General features: G+C 47.1%; 2 protein-coding genes across 9 annotated transcripts in view; one reads left to right on the top strand and one right to left on the bottom strand.

Annotated features, from left to right (window-relative positions):
- The window catches only part of GHRH (growth hormone releasing hormone), a 219,007-nt gene that overhangs the window by 127,534 nt on the left and 77,636 nt on the right, over positions 1-13,837 (top strand). Inside the window, exon 3 of one of the 2 annotated variants that reach the window (XM_063960351.1) lies at positions 8,820-8,906. In XM_063960351.1, the coding sequence (XP_063816421.1) occupies positions 8,827-8,906 (80 nt within the window). In that variant the 5' untranslated portion in view covers positions 8,820-8,826. Of the gene's footprint in view, positions 1-8,801; positions 8,907-13,837 lie in introns of those variants that run through there. The other variant, XM_063960352.1, reaches the window with a different exon arrangement.
- Positions 8,085-13,837, bottom strand: part of MANBAL (mannosidase beta like) — a 46,583-nt gene continuing 40,830 nt past the window's right edge. For all 7 annotated transcript variants that reach the window (XM_063960361.1, XM_063960359.1, XM_063960356.1 and 4 more), the window contains 2 exons: positions 9,130-9,297; positions 8,085-8,367 (listed from right to left, as the gene is read on the bottom strand). In XM_063960361.1, the coding sequence (XP_063816431.1) occupies positions 8,260-8,367; positions 9,130-9,279 (258 nt within the window). In that variant the 5' untranslated portion in view covers positions 9,280-9,297 and the 3' untranslated portion in view covers positions 8,085-8,259. The remainder of the gene's footprint in view (positions 8,368-9,129; positions 9,298-13,837) is intronic.

Below are 13,837 nucleotides of genomic sequence, written 5' to 3'. Positions count from 1 at the left end.
GCTCTGTGGTTGCGTCAATGGTCAGTGGACGCCGATTCCAAAAAGGGTGTAGAAAATCTTCCCTTTACAGGTGATGCCTTGTTTGGGGCTGAATTGAATAAATGGATCTCCCAGGCAACTGTGGGTAAGTCTACCTATCTGCCGTCGGCCGCGCCACCTGCTAGACGTTCTAACACAGGTCCCTCCTTGCAGTCCTTTCGTGTGGCAAGGTTCAGAGGCAGGGGCCGAGGGGTTTCCATTACTTCCATAGGATCTCGTGGTAACTCCCGTAAACCTGCAACTGCTGTCTCCCTGGACCAGACCACTGGATCCCCTGCCGCTAAGACTTCCGCGTGACGGTTGGCCCCAGCAGCAAGGCAACTTTCAGGTTGGTGCTCGCCTTCAATAATTTGCCCACGTGTGGGCGGTGTCCTGCCAGGATCCTTGGGTGAGGGATCTCATTTCCCAGGGATACCGGATGGAATTTCAAGCACTTCCTCCTCACAGATTTTTCAAATCGGGCTTACCAGTTTTACCCGATGCAAAAGTTACCTTGTAAGAAGCAATTCAAAAACTTTGCGGACAGGGGTGGTAGTTCCAGTACCTCCTCCTTTACACAAAAGGGGGTGTTACTCCAGTCTTTTTGTTGTTTCAAAACCGGACAGTTCAATGCGGCCCATCTCAAACCTGAAGTGTCTAACCCGTATCTGCGGGTGTTCAAATTCATGATGGAATCCCTGCGGGCAGTGGTGTCCGGTCTGGAGGAGGGGGAATTCTTAATATCCCTGATGTCAAGGAAGCTTACCTACACATTCCCCAGTGGCCCCCTCATCAGGCTTACCTCAGGTTCGCCATCTTAGACGACCACTTCCAGTTTCAGGCCTTGCCCTTTGGCCCGTCCACAGCTCCGAGGATTTTCACCAAAGTCATGGAGATGATGCTGCAACTGCGCAGGATGGGAGTCAACACAGTCCCCTACTTGGACGATCACCTGATAAAGGCTATGTCCGGGGAACGTGTACTGCACAGCATCGATCTGACGACTCGCCTGCTTCCGGATCATGGGTGGATTCTAAACTTCCGGAAATCTCACCTGGAACCGACCCAACATCTCCAATTCCTGGGAATGATACTGGATACAGTATCTCAAAAGGTATTTCTCCCATTGGACAAGGCCTTGGCCATCCAGGCTTTGGTTCACTCAGTGCTCCGTCCTCGCAAGGTGTCCATACATCTTTGCATACGTTTGCTGGGCAAGATGGTTGCTGCTTACAAGGCAATCCCATACGGCAGATTTCATGCCCGGGCTTTTCAGGTGCATTTGCTGGACAAATGGTTGGGGTCTCACCTTCACATGCATCAGGAAGTGACCTTATCTCCGAAAGCCCGGATTTCTCTGTTATGGTGGCTACAAGTTCCTCACCTTGGTAGAAGGCAGGAATTTCAATATCCACTCGTGGATTCTACTGACGGCCTCTGGGGTTGGGGGGCTGTGACCCAAGGGGCCCAGTTTCAGGAAATATGGTTGGTTCAGGAATCTACTCTACCGATAAATGTCCTGGAACTCAAATGCAATTTACAATGCCCTTCTGAAAGCTTCCTGAGGGATCGAGCTACCCAGGTTCAATCGGACAACGCCACGGCGGTGGCGTACATAAACCAACAAGGGGGAACAAGAAGCAGAGCAGCGATGCGAGAAGTGTCAAAAATCCTCCTCTTGGCAGAGGCCAATGCAAGGGCCATCTCAGTCATATTCAACTGGGAAGCGGACTTCCTCAACAGACACAACTTCCATCCGGGGGAATGGGGTCTACATCCCAAGGTGTTTCAACAATTAATTCACCAGTGGGGCTGTCCGCAGATAGACTTGATGGCTTCTCGTCTCAACAAGAAGCTATGCCATTACTGTTCCAGAACGAGGGATCCACAGCCTGTAGCAGTGGATGCGCTGACGACGCCTTGGCCGTACCAGTTTGTGTACCTGTTCCCTCCTCTACCGCTGATCCCAAGAGTTCTGAAAAGACTAAAAAGGGAAAGCATTCCGGCAATTCTAATTGCCCGGATTGGCCTCGACGGCCGTGGCTCTGGAGGATCCCTGGCCTCTGACGCTCTGAAATGATCTTCAGCAAGGTCCATTCGTCTATTCAGACTTACAGCAGATACGTATTGATGGCTTGGAAGTTGAGAGGGAGATTCTAGCAAGAAAAGGTCTTCCCTCCCGGGTTATTTCCACCATGGTCCAAGCCAGGAAGATGGTGACGTCAAAACATCATCGTATCTGGAAAAAGTATGTTTCCTGGTGTGAAAGTAGAAAGGTGCCTCCAGTGGAATTTAGAATCGGTTGTTTTCTACTTTTCCTGCAAGCTGGAGTGGATAAGGGCCTACGGTTAGGCTCCATCAAGGTTCAGATTTCTGTGCTCTCTATTTTCTTCCAGAAACAACTTGCCGTGTTGCCTGAAGTTCAAAGTTTCCTGAAGGTAGTTCTTCATTTGCAACCGCACTTTGTACCTCCCACGGCTCTGTGGGACCTCAATGTGGTTCTGTCCTTTCTCCAATTGGACTGGTTTGAACCCTTACATAGGGTGGAGTTAAAATTTCTCACCTGGAAGACGGTGATGTTGTTAGCATTGGCATCTGCCAGATGTGTCTCTGAATTGGGGGCCTTATCCTGTAAGAGCCCTTATTTGATATTTCATGAAGACAGAGCGGAACTTAGGACCCGTCCTCAGTTTTTGCCTAAAGTGGTGTCAGCCTTTCATGTGAATCAACCTATTGTGGTTTCAATGTTGTCTGACTCTTCCGTTGGTCCTGAGTCCTTGGATGTGGGCAGGGCTCTGAGAATTTATGTGAAACGGATGGCCCGTCATAGGAAATCTGACTCGCTGTTTGTACTTTATGATGCCTCCAAGATTGGTCAGCCGGCTTCTAAGCAATCTATTGCGCGCTGGCTCAGGTTAACCATTCAACAGGCCTATACTTCAGTGGCTCTGCCCTTGCCGACGTCTATTCAGGCCCACTCGAAGAGGTCGGTGGGACTTTGACAGCTGCTTGGGGTGTCTTGGCTCATCAGATGTGCCGAGCTGCTACTTGGTCTGGTTCGAACACGTTTGTTAAATTCTATAGGTTCGACACCTTGGTCAAGGATGACCTTCAGTTTGGTCAGGCGGTTTTACAGGGGTCTCAGCACTCTCCCACCCATTTGGGAGCTTTGGGACTTCCCCATGGTACTAAAGTACAAGACCCCAGTATCCACAAGGATGTATGAGAAAATAGGAATTTAATACCTACCGGTAATTCCTTTTCTCCTAGTCCGTACTGGATACTGGGTGCCGCCTCAAGTGCTTCGTTCCTGCTTACCTGTGTATTTGGTTGGACCGGTGTTGCGGTTCTGGTTAGCGCCCTCCTTTAATTTATGGTTGTGGGTTGGCTTGTTGCCTCACCGCTGTTGTATTGTTTATTCTTTCATGATATGTCCGTCACCTCGGGCACAGTTTTCCTAGACTGAGTCTGGTAGGAGGAGCATAGAGGGGAGGAGCCAGCACATACATACACACACTAAAAGTTTTAAAGTGCCAGGCTCCAGTGGACCCAATCTGTACCCCATGGTACTAAATACAAGACCCCAGTATCCACTACGGACTAGGAGAAAAGGAATTACCGGTAGGTATTAAATTCCTAGTTTTTATACATGTTTATCTGCATATCTATCTATAAAATTCCAATACAAATACCTAGGATCCAACTTCTTCTGTGGGCCTGGCGGTGGCAATTGTGATGAGGGAGACTGGTGCTCCATCCACATCCCCATCTGGCCGGTATACAGTAAGTATATGGACCAATCGTGGTTATTGATGCCCCCTGCAGCAAGCTTTGTAGGCTTTTGCACAGCCCACAAATAGCACAGGCTTTGCCAAAGTTTTATGGGCCTAATTCAGACCTGATCGCTGTGCTGCAAATTACCCTGTCCAGCGATCAGATAGTTGCCACCCAGGGGGAGTGAAAATTCGGCCCGTGCAAGTGTGTGCGAATGTATGTATACGCTGTGCAAAAATTCCCCTCAGTCAGCGGACAGCTGCAAAACCATTCGTATCACACTCACCATCTAATGATTTTTCCATTCTATGCAGTGTGTGCGTAACTCAATACTTACTCCGCCAGTGTGAAGAAATGAGGCTGATCGGGTCCAGAGCTGAAGTCACACACCCTCCCTGAAAATGCTTGGGAACGCCTGTGTTTTTCCTGACACTCCCAGAAAATGGGCAGTTACCACCCACAAACATCCACTTCCTGTCAATCACCTTACGATTGAAATTTTAGCACCATCCTGCCTCAGTTTGGCAACGCGCGTGCGCATTGAGGTGCATACTCATGGTCTGAATCGGGCTCTAAGTCAAGAGGGTTCCTCAGAAAACATCCACACCTGAGCCCTGCAAATATATTTATGTAATAACATATTTAAACACACAAAAGCGACACATAATATCTCAGCCCAGATCTACGCTCTCACGATTGACCTATTGAAGTTACAGTAGAAAAATGAAAGTCATCCTCTAAAGTGCATGTAGGATGGATGTTGGAGTTATATCTACATTCCCAGCCAGACCTACAGTTACACAAAGGTAAGGGCAACCTCCATCTGTACACAGAAAGAAGAAACATTATTGTACTAGTCATATCGAGCAGTTCTCACTTCTGTATGGGGAATTCCAGGTCATTGTAATTGGAGCTAACCAAAGTATAGAAGTCCCACAATCTGCACGCCTGCAGCCTTGGTTAAATTCCTGGTGTAAACTGCGCATTATTGCATATGTCCGTCCTATTCTGAACTGGCAGGAGCTTCGCCAGATCTGTATTTTTGTGAATTAGGGTGTTTCGGGGTGGGAACTGGGTGGTGATGATTGTACGTAACCACCGTGATTTGAGGGAGTTTTATGGCAGTGTTGTGGGTGTATATCTGAAGTTATGTGCGATTCAGAGTCGTGTGTATGGAGAAGGGAAGCCTATTTTTAACAGATCTATTGCTCCTAGCATGGGGCTGTTGCAAATGCAGATACTAATGCTAACAGCTGCGCAGTCAACGTAACATCAATGAGCGACGCAGGTTTCCGCATGAACCCCCGGCGTTAGTTGAACAGAATCCTACATTAGCAGACGGTAGTAAATCTAGCTTATGCGGCTGCCTGCAACTACAGCTGCTTTGTGTAGTTTTCCCAAGGTGCAGAACTGCCCCAGTGATTACTCCTGTATACTGCAATCACTTGTTAGATACGCTGTACTACAGTGGTGTGCAACAGATGCCTGTGGGCCACTGCGCTCCAGCCAGCTACTCCCAATCTGACTTTTTTGTTTTGGCATAAATTTTGTGGCAAGTGGGGTAATTCAGGTACAGTGATGGGCATCGGACAGTATATCTGGCTGCCCATCATGTTTTATTCCCCATCAAGAAATTTAATACTGAGCACCAGGGATGGTGTAATGATTAGCACATTACTGCATCGCAGTACTGAGGGATCATAAGTTCAATTCCCAGTCATGGCCCTTCTGCATGTATGTTCCCCATGTGTTTAGATGGGTTTCCTCCCACACTCCAAAATATACTGGTAGGATCATTGGTTTCTGACAAAAACTTAACCCTCCTGATGGAAAATAGATTGTAAACTCCAGTGGGAGAGGGAATGAATGACTGGAATGCTGTAGAATCTGTGTGAAATACATAAATAACTGTTACTAAATAAGAACACGTGTTGGTGGATTTATTTCCTTTATATAAAATTCAAATGTGCTTTTGAAGTATTTCACATCAGAGCAGGTGTGAGACATGATAGAGAAGACATGGAGAAGAGGGGACCACATTAGACATAAACTAGCATGAAAAGATGATGTTCAGGCATTTCACTGCTTATGGGTTTTTGGGTCACATCCAAGACTACACTGAAGCACAAGGCTGGTATGTTTTGGCTCTGAAGGCAACTATGTGGCCATTAGTACAGTAGTACCACCCTACTTGCATGCATTTGTGTAAATAAATACAAAGGTACTAGCCCAGGAGGAACCAGAAGCATTGTCCTTTTCCAAGATCATTATGGTTCAATTTCCTATCTCAGGCCAAGATAAAGGCACACCTCTCAACATTCCTTATTGAAAAACAAGGTAAAATTAAGTCATACTCTGGATCTTCTAAACCACCTTTTAATTGTGAGACCATAGTAATAGGCAATACCTATCCTATGAAAATGTGGACTGTTTTTGCACTCAGCAGAGGCAACTCAGGGACAATAAATGTTAATAATAATAATAGATAATAATAATAATAGATTGTGAGCAGGGCCTTCCTACCTCTAGGTCTGTCTGTTATTACCCAGTTTGCCTTATCACTGTTGTTTCCAACTGTAAAGCGCAAAGGAATATGCTGCACTATATAATAAACTGTAAATAAATAAATAGTAATAATAACATATAACACACACACACACACACACACACACACACACACACACACACGCGGTAGAGTAAACATAAACATAAACACACACGAGGGGGAAAGAGAACCAGATCTGGGTAGACAGATGAAAAAGGTGAGAGTGGCAGAGGCACATATGGAGAGAGATACACATATAAAACAAACTTATCTCTATTGGAAGCAGGGAAAGAGGAAAATCTTAATGACTGTAAAGGCCATCACCTATGGATACAGTGAACAAAAATCGGTTCTGTATGGTAAAGATTATGGGCCGGAAGTAATGCAGTACAAGACGGCCAGAGCTCCGAGATTCCAGCCGAAATCATACGGTTTTTTAAAGAGGCAATCATTTACAAGGCAAACCCAGGTTAGAGTTACCTTGTAAATGATTGGTGCTTTAAAAAAAATGTACGCGTTCGGACAGAATCTTGGAGCTCCAGTCGTTATATCCGGCCCTATGTGCCACTCACTCAGTTAGAGGACATGGGGGCTACGTTCTTCAGACTCTGTAGTCATGTGCTCCCATCGCTATGACAGCATGTGGACCATGTTTCTACCTACATCAGTAGAATATACAAGGAAAGGTGGGGATGGAGCTTGGCAACAGTAAATCACCCATAAGTGCGCCCCTGCAATCAGACTGTCATTTTACTCCCCACTGCTGGAAAACACAATCCTCTTTCTAAGATGTGCCCAGCACAAACAAATTACATCAGAGTGCACACAGTTTATTCTCTGTTGAAGTCGCAGGTTCAGGGCCTGATTCAGCACGGGATGCTGTTATTTTTGCCTACGCAAATATCTAATTATTGGGAATACGCATAGGACCAGTTCTGCGCATGTGCAAAATGGGTCCTGAGTGATCATACGCAGTCTGCCTTCTGTCTGACTGATAGGCAGAGGCATTTAGGGGGCGGGGACAGCTGGCATTTCCAGAAACTAGGGCATCAGCCCTAGTTTTCCGGGAGTAGTAAGGCTAGAGGCTGCGTCTCTGGATGCATACTTCCTGGCCTCGCAAGGAACCACTAGATGGTACCTGACGGAGCATATCAAGTGTTGCTCGGTTTGGGTGTGCATAGCCGCCGCCACTGACATTACTATTATGTTGTTCCATCATTTTGTCTGGCTGGTTATTAGTATACTATATTTACTAACTTTTTTTTATTGGCAATGGTGACTGTATAATATAGTGATGCAATGTGAGATCAGCTGACATGTAATGTCCTATAACACCAGTTCCAATTGATTCATTAGTGTTAGAAAGTATCTGATTTGGATAATGCCTTCACGACCAGAGGACTTCACACTTTAAGGAAGCCACATCATAACAACAACACATTTTGCTGAAGTACTTGAGCAACATGAAGCACAGGAACTGAAATAAGGAATATTTCTACATCATCTAAGAATACCAGAACCACCGAGCCCATAGAGAACAGCAGTGAGAGTTTGGGAAGTGGTTAAACCCCACGCAACCTACCATTGTCTCCTGATATCTTCTATTAGTAGCCGAAATCCTGATGTTCATAATAATAGGGTATACTTTCTTTTTTTCTACTACCTCTACATTATGAACTATTTTAGGTCATGATTTATCTAAAATGAATACAGTAATAGTATGCATTAACATATACAATACAATAGCTGCATAACCCAACTTGGATTTTAATTCAATAATTGGGAATAAAACAAATATTTATCGCACCATACGATGTGTCTGGCATGTAGATGCAAAGGTTGTAACCAAGCCAGCAGAACTATGGAAGTCTCATCAGTGTAGGTGAGGCTTCATCAGTGAGGCTGGAGTATTTTCTACCCTTTCACCTCTTCTTCTTTGTCTCTTTCTTTGTTTTTTTTCCAACTGGTGCAGCAGCCAATTTTGGTTTCCTCAAGGCTTCAGTGCTTTTCACTTCAGAAGTATCAGAATCCTGGGGAGTCAGGTGAAATAATGAATATTTAGAAGAACTACCAAACACTTGAAGGGGAATTCCACATAAATGTATTTACCACATTAACTTCCCACCAGCACTAGTATACCCGCACTGGCACCTCTATTGATGTCTCTACGGTGATGAACTGGGGTCGGATGTAATAAAGTTCCTGGCCAAACTCAGACTTTTTTTAAAGCTGCAATCATGTACAAGGCAAAACCATTCACACATTTACATAACCGCTACTGAAAGAGCGGCTGTAATCGCGTCTGCAGTACCAACTATCTCCGTATCAGGCTCTGATACTGTAATATAATGAAAATGAAAGGACACTGCACAAGGCAATGTTTGAAGGTCATAGCTTACAGAAGGGGCGTATGTATGAGTTTTAACAATACCAATAGCATAACTCAGAACCTCTCATTAACAGGTTTGTACTCATTATACAGGTTGGGTATGAAAACCTGGCAGTCAGCATCACCACGGTCAGGATACCAACAGCGGCATTCCAACGGTCACAATCCCGATGGATCCTGGTAAGTATTTTAACACTACCCCTAACCCACCCCTCCCGCAGCCTAACCCTAACCGTCCCCTCCCACGGGCTAAATTGTAAAAATATCAGTGATGGTTGAGAGGAAACTACTCCACGGATTAATAATAATAATCATAATTATTATTTCTAATAGAACCACATTTTCTCAATAACAGCCTGAATATTTCCCAGCAGGTGAAACTAGGTCATACAGTATCTTTTACCATGTCCTTTGATTTGCTCCCGGGGAATACGATAGCTAGAATACATATGAGCTGAAAGATTGCTCCACAGAAGAGTCCATATCGAAGTAAGGTCTCTAAGAAGGTTGGCTCTGGAATGTCTGGGGGTGAGAGATCTAGAAGGTCTGGCATGGTGTAACAAACACCCACCTGCAAGAGAACAAGGAAAGATACTGAGATATTGAGCTAAACGCCAGACGGGCCAACCTACGACTCCACAGCTGTTGTGAAACTACAAATCCCAGCATGCACTGCCACAGTTTTAGCATTTCCCTAACTTTTCTGTATAAAGAATATTAAATTGGGGGAATTATACATTTAGGACTGCTCCTGCATTTTCCATTACTACCTACAATAGTTTGGTCTGAACTAACTCATTTTTTTACAATGGTCCTGTTTAGTGGCGGATTTTGCCTATGGGCAGCAGGACTGCAGCACCTCCAGGTAAAATCCGCCAGCGTCAGTGAAGCCAGGTACAGTTCGCGACTGCACTGGCTACACTGTGACTGGCAGTGAGTTCCTATTGGAAGTCCTACCTGCCAGTCACCCGCAGGATAAGCAGTCCCATTGGGAAGTGTATCCTCCCTCCAGGACTGCAAGTCCATGCTGCTATTAGCAGAGTGTTGGCTTCCTGGTGGAAGCCACTCCCTTCCTGATCATCAGCCCTACCCGGCTTCTATGGGCTACAGCTAATGCAGTCCATATTAGCCTGGGGTATGCGCATTTGCACACAAGCCACCACTTCTGCGCAAGTCCCAGCACCTGCCAGATCCATCGCGCAGGCGCCGGGACCTGCCTGGACAGGGACGGCGGCTCTCACCTCTCTCCCTTCTACACAAGCAGAGGCAGCCTCCCTGCCCACCAAAGGTAGGGGCTGCCACTGGCCCTGATTCAGAGATGCACACAATGTCGATGTTGTATACAGTGGAGCTATTTTTTGCAAATGGTCTGTGCATATGCCAGAATGGTCTTGTGAAGGCATTCGCATTGATGGTTTATTTGCAAAGGGATTAATAGTAAGGGATTCTTTGTGGGCGGTAACAGGGGAGAGGAAACTTAAATGCAGGCATGTTGTGACCCTTTCAGGGGCATGTCATAGCTTGTGACTAATCCAGTATGCAGTTACAGTGGCGGCAACATATTACTGCCAGTGGCCATGCTGTGGGACCACAGAGCTGCTTAGAAGGTTAGTTGCCCAATGTGTGTACAAGCGTAGCATCTTAGGACCCTATTCTGCTACAGTAGCAGTTTTGTTAATTTAGCGAAACTGCAACTGTTGATGATCGCATTGCTTGACCCGCACACGTCTAAATCGGGCACTGCACATGCGCACTGGTTACAAAATCAGAAGTATGTGACCGCACCGGTGATGCAATCCATACTGAATAAGGCCCTTAGTACACAAGCGATGGTACATAGTGGGTGTCTCAATACAAATCTCAGTCGCTGTGATATATGCATGCAAATTTTACAGCTGCAGTGACATTAGTGTACATCTCTGAATCAGGCCCAATGTATTTAGCAGCAGTCCATTAGTGCAGTGCAGATATTTGCAAATGGAAATGCGGTCTAATAAAGGGCAGGTATGCAGTAGTATATGGGAGTGTAACTGAGCTGCAGATTACATATTGGGAAGAACAATGGAAAAAATAAATAAAAAAAGGAAATCAGAGATATATACATTCAAATGGGATCATCAGTGCAATTTCCCTGCTCTGATTATAAGGCACAAGGGCCCTCATTCCGAGTTGTTCGCTCGCAAGCTGCTTTTAGCAGCATTGCACACGCTAAGCCGCCGCCTACTGGGAGTGTATCTTAGCTTAGCAAAATTGCGAACGAAAGATTCTCTAAATTGCGAATAGAAGGCCCTCATTCCGAGTTGTTCGCTCGGTATTTTTCATCGCATCGCAATGAAAATCCGCTTAGTACGCATGCGCAATGTTCGCACTGCGACTGCGCCAAGTAACTTTGCTATGTAGAAAGTAATTTTACTCATGGCTTTTTCATCGCTCCGGCGATCGTAATGTGATTGACAGGAAATGGGTGTTACTGGGCGGAAACACGGCGTTTCAGGGGCGTGTGGCTGAAAACGCTACCGTTTCCGGAAAAAACGCAGGAGTGGCCGGAGAAACGGTGGGAGTGCCTGGGCGAACGCTGGGTGTGTTTGTGACGTCAACCAGGAACGACAAGCACTGAACTGATCGCACAGGCAGAGTAAGTCTGAAGCTACTCCAAAACTGCTACGAGGTTTGTGATCGCAATATTGCGATTACTTCGGTCGCACTTTTAAGAAGCTAAGATACACTCCCAGTAGGCGGCGGCTTAGCGTGTGTAACTCTGCTACATTCGCATTGCGACCGATCAACTCGGAATGAGGGCCGAAATTTCTTTGCAGTTTCTGAGTAGCTCGATACTTACTCTGCCACTGCGATCAGTTCAGTCAGTTTCGTTCCTGGTTTGACGTCACAAACACACCCAGCGTTCGCCCAGACACTCCCCCGTTTCTCCAGCCACTCCCGCGTTTTTCCCAGAAACGGCAGCGTTTTTTCACACACTCCCATAAAACGGCAAGTTTCCGCCCAGAAACACCCACTTCCTGTCAATCACATTACGATCACCAGAACGAAGAAATTGTAACGCCGTGAGTAAAATACCAAACTTCTTAGCAAATAAACTTGGCGCAGTCGCAGTGCGAACATTGCGCATGCGCAATTAGCGGAAAATCGCTGCGATGCGAAGAAAATTACAGAGCGAACAACTCGGAATGAGGGCCAATGATCCCATTGGTTACAGGCATTTTCAAATAAGGTTTCTCGAGGCCACTTATAAAATACAGGGGGTCATTCTGAGTTGATCGCTCGCTAGCAGTTTTTAGCAGCCGTGCAAACGCTATGCCGACGCCCACTGGGAGTGTATTTTAGCTTAGCAGAAGTGCGAACGGTTGTATCGCAGAGCGGCTACAAGAATTTTTTGTGTAGTTTCAGAGTAACGCAAAACCTACTCAGTGCTTGCGATCACTTCAGACTATTCAGTTCTGGATTTGACGTCACAAACCCGCCCAGCATTCGCCCCAACCACCCCTGCGTTTTTCCTGGCACGCCTGCGTTTTTCCGAACACTCCCTGAAAACGGTCAGTTGCCACCCAGAAACGCCCACTTCATGTCAATCACTCTGCGGCAAGCAGTGCGACTGAAATGCAACGCTAGACCCTGTGCAAAACGGCATAGTTCGTTGTGCCCGTAAGTCGCGCGTGCGCCGCATGTGCAGAACTGACGTTTTTTCAGCCTGATCGCTGCGCTGCGAGCAAATGCAGCTAGCGATCAACACGGAATGACCCCCACAATACATTAGCAAGCCCTGTGAAGTATCAGTATCTATCTCTTCATCAGTGCCGTAACTAGACATTTTGCAAGAAACAGCATTGCCCCCCCCCCCCCCATATATAAAACAGGGCCAGTGCCAAAAATATAAGGGAATGGCCACAGAGCTCCCTTTTGCACATTACGGCAGGCAGAGTCCCCCTTTTACACATTACGGCAGGTAGAGCTCCCTGTTACACATTACGGAAGGCAGAGTCCCCCTTTTACACATTACGGCAGCAGAGTCCCCTTCTTACACATTACGACAGCAGAGTCCCCCTTTTTACACATTATGGCAACAGGGCCCCCCCTCTTTTGTTACACATTAGGCAGGTAAAGCCCCCTTTTTACAAATTATGCAGCAGAGTTCCCCTTTTTACAGATTACGGCAACAGAGCCCCCCTTTTTTACACATTAGGCAGGCGCGCACCAAAAGTATAGGTGGCTTTACGGGGGCACATTACGTCACGCAGTAGCATCCGTCAGTCACATTACCACGCACAGTAGCGTCCATCAGTCACATTATACTGCGCAGTAGCGTCCATTAGTCACATTACCACACACAGTAGCATCCGTCAGTCACGTCACACCGCACAGTAGTGTTCGTTAGTCATATTACACTGCACAGTAGCTTCCAGTAAACACATTACTACGCACAGTAGCGTCCGTCACTCACATTAGACAGCGCAGCAGCGTCCGGCAGTCCCATTACACAGAGCAGCAGCGTCCGGCAGTCCCATTACACAGAGCAGCAGCGTCCGACAGTCCCATTACACAGCGCAGCAGCGTCCGACAGTCCCATTACACAGCGCAGCAGCGTCCGACAGTCCCATTACACAGCGCAGCAGCGTCCGACAGTCCCATTACACAGCGCAGCAACGTCCGGCAGTCCCATTACACAGCGCAGCAGCGTCCGGCAGTCCCATTACACAGCGCAGCAGCGTCCGGCAGCGTCCGACAGTCCCATTACACAGCGCAGCTGCATACGGCAGTCCCATTACACAGCGCAGCTGCATACGGCAGTCCCATTACACAGCGCAGCAGCGTCCGGCAGTCCCATTACACAGCGCAGCAGCGTCCGGCAGTCCCATTACACAGCGCAGCAGCGTCCGGCAGTCCCATTACACAGCGCAGCAGCGTCCGGCAGTCCCATTACACAGCGCAGCAGCGTCCGGCAGTCCCATTACACAGCGCAGCAGCGTCCGGCAGTCCCATTACACAGCGCAGCTGCATACGGCAGTCCCATTACACAGTGCAGCAGCGTCCGGCAGTCCCATTACACAGCGCAGCAGCGTCCGGCAGTCCCATTACACAGCGCAGCAGCGTCCGAC

Source organism: Pseudophryne corroboree, chromosome 3 (assembly GCF_028390025.1).
Source record: "Pseudophryne corroboree isolate aPseCor3 chromosome 3, aPseCor3.hap2, whole genome shotgun sequence".
NCBI classification, from domain to species: Eukaryota; Metazoa; Chordata; class Amphibia; order Anura; family Myobatrachidae; genus Pseudophryne; species Pseudophryne corroboree.
The sequence above is the reverse complement of the archived record's forward strand: the minus strand, read 5'-3'. Positions and strand labels throughout refer to the sequence as shown.